General features: G+C 33.1%; 1 protein-coding gene across 1 annotated transcript; it reads right to left on the reverse strand.

Annotated features, from left to right (window-relative positions):
• Positions 1 to 3,728: 3,728 nt before the first annotated feature.
• Positions 3,729 to 6,005, reverse strand: LOC146900088 (putative calcium-binding protein CML18). Its single transcript, XM_085735596.1, has 2 exons — positions 5,334 to 6,005; positions 3,729 to 4,006 (listed from the first exon to the last, which is right to left on the reverse strand). The coding sequence occupies exon 1, from the start codon at positions 5,851 to 5,853 to the stop codon at positions 5,359 to 5,361; it is 495 nt and encodes a 164-aa protein (XP_085591722.1). The 5' UTR covers positions 5,854 to 6,005; the 3' UTR covers positions 3,729 to 4,006; positions 5,334 to 5,358.
• Between the last annotated feature and the right edge of the window lie 951 nt (positions 6,006 to 6,956).

Here is a 6,956-nt window from a genome sequence, read left to right on the forward strand (position 1 = left end):
AAGGGAAAAATGTTAATGACATAATCAATATGGTCAAGAATAAACACCAGATTTTGGAATTGGTTAAATTCTGAAATTGAATATTTGTTTTAGTTGGAAAGAAAAAATTTGAATGGATTTCATTTTAAAATATTTCTAGTTTTACTACGCGAGTCTTATTAGAGTTGACTGAATTTATTTGGCTTAATTGCAGTTTTAGTCCCTCTATTTTCATCTTTTCGGGAAATCAGTCCCCCTATTTTAAAATTCGACAGTTTTGGTTCCTCCATCATATTTTTTAACTAAAAAAAGGTGATGTGATATGTTTTAGAAGTCATGGTATATGATCCGAAGATGAGAAAGTATCATCAATAAAATTGTACGAAAATTCTTTTGAAAACTTCATTTTAAACATGTTATATCACCATATTTTAGACAAAATATTAGATAAAGGGACCAAAACTGTTGAATTTTAAAATTGGGGGACCAATTTTACAAAAATATGACCTTGCATGAGCATGAGCACTTCTGTTTACCTGACGTCGTTGCCTAGTGAGCACAACTTCATGGTTGTTAAAATTTTGGTATAAATTTTTTCAATTTTTAACTGTTAAACCATAATCCGAATGATTCACCTTGTTGAATGCACATCATCAACTAACATTTGAGAGTCTGATTCAAAAATGGTATTCTCATCAATGTTTTTAAAATCGGGTCGGAGGTCAAAATGTTGTGACCTCTAGTTCTCAGTTCATCTTGTTTAATCGGTTGAATCAGATGCTAAATATATCCTCTTTCATTCTAAATCTAGTATTCGCGTCAACTTTCTATCAAGATTTTACATCATTGACTACTCCAACAAGACGTAGTTTTATTCTAGGCTAAATTACATTTTTGGTCTCTTAACTATTTAATTAGTATCGCTTTGGTCCCTTCATTAAAATTTGATTTATTTTGGTATCTTAACTTTCTCTTCGTTACACATTTTGGTCCTTTACGTTAGTTTTAATTCAAAAACGTTAGAGTTTCTTCATCTTCATATCATCTCCATCAACCTTCAACAACAAAAATCCCAGAAAAATTCCAGAAGAAAATGAGGAAACTCTAACGTTCTTGAATTAAAACCAACGGAAAGGAACAAAATGTGTAACGGAGAGAAAGTTAAGATACCAAAATAAATCAAATTTTAATTAAGGGACCAAAGCGATACTAATTAAATAGTTAAGGACCAAAAACATAATTTAGCCTTTATTCTATGGATTCCTCCACCTTTAATAGTTAAAAAGCCATGCATACATGTAAAGAATTTATTCTCTCCTTCGAAAGGTCAAAGTACAATGGTCCCACGCAAAATCCGACTTTTATCAAGATGATTGCAATGATGCTTCCACTGTATCAATGATCAACTTGCAATCCATCAGTTTGCCAAAGTCCGAAGTTTATTATAGTACCCACATGGAAGCTACGCTAAATATTCCATCACTAACACTTTAGGTCTCTGTGCTGTTATGGGAACGGGAAAGTATTTTGGCCTCCCTTCTAGGACAGGGCGCTACAAAGAAGCAACTTTTAGTTTTATAAAAGATCGAATTTGGCACAAAATTAACAGTTGGAGTAGCAAATGTTTGTCTAAAGCATGAAGAGATGTAATGATAAAATCGGTACTTCAATCCATCCCTTCTTATATTATGAGTATATATCTTCTCCCTGACAAATTGAATGGTATTGAAAAAATGATAAATGCTTTTTGGTGGGGACGTGGTGGTTCTATGAGAAAAGGTATGCATTGATTGTCTTGGGAGAGATTGACTGTTCATAAAACTCATGGTGGTATGGGATTTAAGGATCGTGCTTCTTTTGATGAGGCGATGCTTGGTAAACAAGGGTGGAAATTTCAAACGGATGTTGATAGCCTTGTAACTAGATTGTTTAAAGCTCGTTATGTGTGGAGAAGCATTTTTGCACTAAAATGATTGTGAAAAGAGGTGTAAGATGGCACATGGGTACAAGAGATAATATCTCTCTGTTTGGTGCACCATGGCTTAAAGATGGATTGTCTTTTGTTGATGATAATCTCATCTTTGCGCCATTAGCCCATGCTACAATGAAAGACATTATCGATCAGTAGCACAAGGTATGGAATGCTCCTTTAATCTATAATATGTTTGATCGTCATACGTCACAACTCATCTTAAATACACCGCTACAACCTTTTGTTACTAAAGATAAGTTAATATGGAAAGCAGAAAAGAATGATATGTATTTGGTGCGCAATGCCTATAAAACTTGTGTTACTGAAATTGTAGATAATTTTCCTCTACATTTACCAGGCCAGTTGCAACTTATTTGGAAATTAAAAGTCCCTCCAAAGATTAAGAATCTTGTTTGGCAAGTTTGTCGGGGTATTTTCCCTACTAGAGGTCGCTTAAGCAGTAAAGGTATGCATTGTCCTATTGATTGTGTGCTTTGTGATAGCATTTATGAAGATAGTATCCATGTTCTTTTAAAATGTCATAATGTTATGCATATATGGCGTGAGGTTAACCTTTGGGACAATATTGACCGTGCTCTTAGGTAAAATTACAACATGGACGCGGTGGTATTTTCTATGCTATCTACACTCAACCCATCTCAAAGTGCCCTTTTTGCTACAATTATATGTGGAGCCTTTGGAAGATAAGGAACTTAAAGTTAACAGAAGGTTGAGACGAATGTTCAAGTTTTGACTAGGGCGACGACTCTCTTGGAGGTCCGCGCAACTTATTAAAAAAGAAGGTGGCACAATTTCAGCCGTATCTCACCAGGAGCCAAGTTGGCAAGATTTGATCCGATAGGAAAAACCAGCAAGAGGTAGGTGCAAATGCAATATCAATGCCACATTCTCCTCCTTTCTTAACCGAGTCAGTATTGGAATGTGTATCCAAGATGATGCAGGTGACTTTGTGCTTGCAAGAACTGATTGGTTTTCTCCTCTATGTGATGTTACGATAGGAGAAACAGTTGGGTTACACACGACGCTGTAATGGGTATCAGACCTCCGATTTGATAATGTAAACTTTGTTTTAGATTCACAACAGATCGTGGATTCTTTTCATACAGAGGTAGATGATGATAGTGAACTTGGAGGTATCATTACTGCCTGTAGACAGTTATTTTAGGATAGTTTTCAAAACTCTCATATCGAGTTTAATAGGAGGCAAGCTAATGAGGTCGCTCACGAATTATCGAGGGTAGCCTCATATGATCCTAGCCCCAACATTTATGATGATGTACGGTCATGTATTTAACATCTTTTAGCTAATGAAATGCATTAATTTGCTTCCTTAAAAATAACCAGTTAAGTAATTGGACCGTCGTAAATGTCCTTATTAACTCAGTCCACTATGTTAGAGTAACTAAAGCGCGATGAAGAATAGTCCATTACCTGAACAATGTCTAGAAAGACCATATATGTAATATACTTTTTCGTAGTCAAGCCACTCTAGACACATGAGATGCCACTAACGACTTAGTGGTGAAAATATATGGGCTATACGCTCCCTACACGGTGGGGAAAGAGGTTCCCTCGTTACCTCTATGAATAGACCTATTACTTAAAATTGAAACCTAAGCCTCGGTACATTGTCGACGAGGTAGGTAATGTTCTACACATGAACATCTGACGCTCACCGTGAGGCCCAATAAAATTAACTTAGCCATCGTGGTATCCCCATATATGGGGTGTACATCTATCATTACTCTATAAGAAATAAACAAGTACCAATAATTTTTTAAAATTCATAAACTGTGAACTTCAACTTCAACATCATCACAATCACAAGATCCAAAAATTGATGGCCTGGCTCCTTTCCTCAGATAGGAAAAGGGTATGAAAAAGCATATAAAATATTCTAATTCAAACCTAAGCACTAGCTCCATCAGTAGTTTACAACCAGTCTCCACAAAAATGACTCAACGAAGGGAAAGGCTTCGACCCTATTTCATCACACAACATTGCCTTCAACCAATCCATGTTTGGCCTTCGAATCTGCAGGAAACAACAAGTTAGCTGGCAACAAATATGTTTCGGTCCAAAGTCATTGAAGAAATATTTTTCTTACACATTGAGAATGATGAATGTTACGGTGAATTTAAAATGGCATTTAATTAACAGTACTAAATTAATCAATTAAATAAAACAAAATAGTCAATTAATGCACTAACACAACTAAAATTCAGTACTACAAAATAGTCAAGTAATCAAATTTATAGTTAGATGACCCGTATGTATGTAAGTGGTCTCCAATTACAAGTGAGGCAGTCACGATAGAGGAATTATACAACATATTTTTTAGGAAGAAATATGGAAAGAGTCAACTTAAATGAATTTTTTTTGCTTAGAAAAAAAATTACGTTGGATATAGCTCATCAAAGTTAGGATAGACCTTAAGACTAAGAGTTTACACAAGTATTTGTTGTCTATCAACAATGTTCCAACATTGTCATCGTGAGTTGAACACACACTTGCAGATATGAGTCAACTCTTTATAAATTAAATCAACTAGTTAATCAAAATTACAATTTAATCTCTTATATTTTAACATATTACTCAATTCATTCATTTAATCAAAATTTCTTTTAGAAATATCCATTAAAGATTTACAAAGTGTGTTAAATATTCTATTGAATACATCAAGGAAAATGAAACTCAATTTGGTCTCTATCAATTTTCTTTCGGCCTTATTTAGTCCCTAGAAACAATAATATCAAACTAGTCCCTATCATTTTTAAACTATACAACCTAGTGAGAAGCTTATTTGGATAAACAATTTATTTGTGGTTTATAACACAAACACTTAACATCATAAACACTTGTATACTTGTATATGAGCTTACATAACCTATTTTTACAGCAAAAGATAAAATCATGTTAAAAAAAATTCTTTTCTTTTCTTTTCATGAGGGGATTAAATTATTTTCTATATGGTATAAGTTGTTTATATAAACTATATTGAAGAACTTATGTAAATTAGTTGAGATAAGCCAATGAAAATTATCATAAGTTGTTTTCAAAAATTCTTTCATATAGTCACACAACACTTATTTCCGTAGATAAGTTCAAATAAGGCAATATAAAAGGAGTAATGATATTTTGACATCCATTTGATGACAACTTTGTTGACAAGCTTGTTTTTCTCACTTCTTATTGGTCAAAAACTATGGAGAGAGAAAAAGGAAGAGAGAGGATAACAACATCATGTGAGTATGAGAGAGAAAGTTGTTCAAAAATTATCAAAAAAATGGTTGTCAAAATATCATTTCTCATATAAAAGCTTAAGTTATAACTTATAAGTCTAAATTATTGAATTATTTACCTCTAATAAAGGGAGAATAGATAAATTAAACCCAAGAATTATCAAAAGCAGCAGAAGTAATAGCTTGAGCAAACTCCTGAAAACTGATCATCCCATCACCATCCATATCAGCTTCCTTGATCATTCCGGTCAACTCCTCCGCCGTTAAAGCATGTCCCAATTTCGCCATTGAATGAGCCAACTCCGCTGCCGTGATAAACCCGTTCCCATCCCGATCAAACATCCTAAACAGCTGCCGTAGCTGCTCCTCCGTGTAGGGAGACTTTGCCGGCAACAACTCCGGCGCCACCAACGCAACAAACTCCGAGAATTCTATCAATCCATTATTGTTTGTGTCTGCTCTTTGTATGAATCCTTCTAACTGCTCCGCGCTTGGTTTTAAACCAAGCGATCGGAGAAGGGAGTTTAGTTCTAACTGTGTTAAGGTTCCGTCGTTGTTTCGATCAAATGATCGGAATATTTCGCGTAATTCAGAGATTTGTTCGTCGTCTAATTTCACTTGGTGTTGCTTCTTGTTCATTTCAAAGGGTTTGAAATGGTGTAGTTTTTGTATGAATGTGGTTAAGTGTTGTTTGAAAGGAAGAAAGGAAAGAAGGATTGTGGTTTTTTTTTTTTTGTGTGTGACTAAGGAAATTCTTCCGAATTTGAAGTGGTTTACTCAAATGTAGGATCTGTTTTGAATTTTTCAAAAGGAATGGTTCAGAGATTGAATATTTGTATTAAGGAGTGTATTATACAAATAAGAAGGTGAACATTTTTATTTTTTTTATAATAAAGTAATTGGGGATTTTCTGAGTCAAACTTATTATGAAAAAGTATGTATGAATATGTTATGAAAAAGTATGTATGAATATGTTTTTATTAATTAATTTGAAAGGCCAAATGTAATGATGCAATGGGTTGGTGATGCATTCATGTCACCCACAAATTTGTCTATAGAATCTTCTCTCCTTTTTGACTTTGAATGTTTTCCTCCTCTCAAATTTAGAGTCAATTTTAAAATATTTCTATGTCTCCTAATAGTGTCTTATTTGTAAAAGAGCAATGCTATATCTCTAGAAAAATAACATCAAGAATTGTTTGTAATTACTATTGTTTTTACAAATTTGTCTTTAAGAGAGAGGGTTAATGTATGTTTTCAATGTAATATTTAATGCTGATTGAAGAAAAAGATATAAAATAAATAGGGGTATGTTGGTAAAGAATTAATTAATGTATTTGGAAATAGCAAAGGGGTCTTATAAAAAGAGACAAAAAAAATTCTCAAAAGGGTCCTATAATTAGGGACGGAGGTAGTACATAACATTTGTTACATATTTATTATTTTAACAACTTTTTTTAACACCTGTGGTTTTTGTAAACTAGTCTTATAAAAAAGGACGGAGGGAGTAAAATTATTTTAAATTGAGTAGTATCATTTTTATTTTCAATGGAATATAATCAATTTTTTCTAAGTATTATTTATATATTTTTAATTCTTTGTTTTGCATTTATATACATTTATATTAATGTTATACAAACCAAGTGATTAATAAACTCTACAAAAAATAAATCGTTTGGAAAAACTCGTGTTTTAATTCTTAATTGGATTTTAATAATCTTTTGATCAAAATCCAAATTAGT

Source organism: Medicago sativa, chromosome 8 (genome assembly GCF_051527215.1).
Source record: "Medicago sativa cultivar Bolivia chromosome 8, Bolivia_mono, whole genome shotgun sequence".
NCBI lineage: Eukaryota > Viridiplantae > Streptophyta > Magnoliopsida > Fabales > Fabaceae > Medicago > Medicago sativa.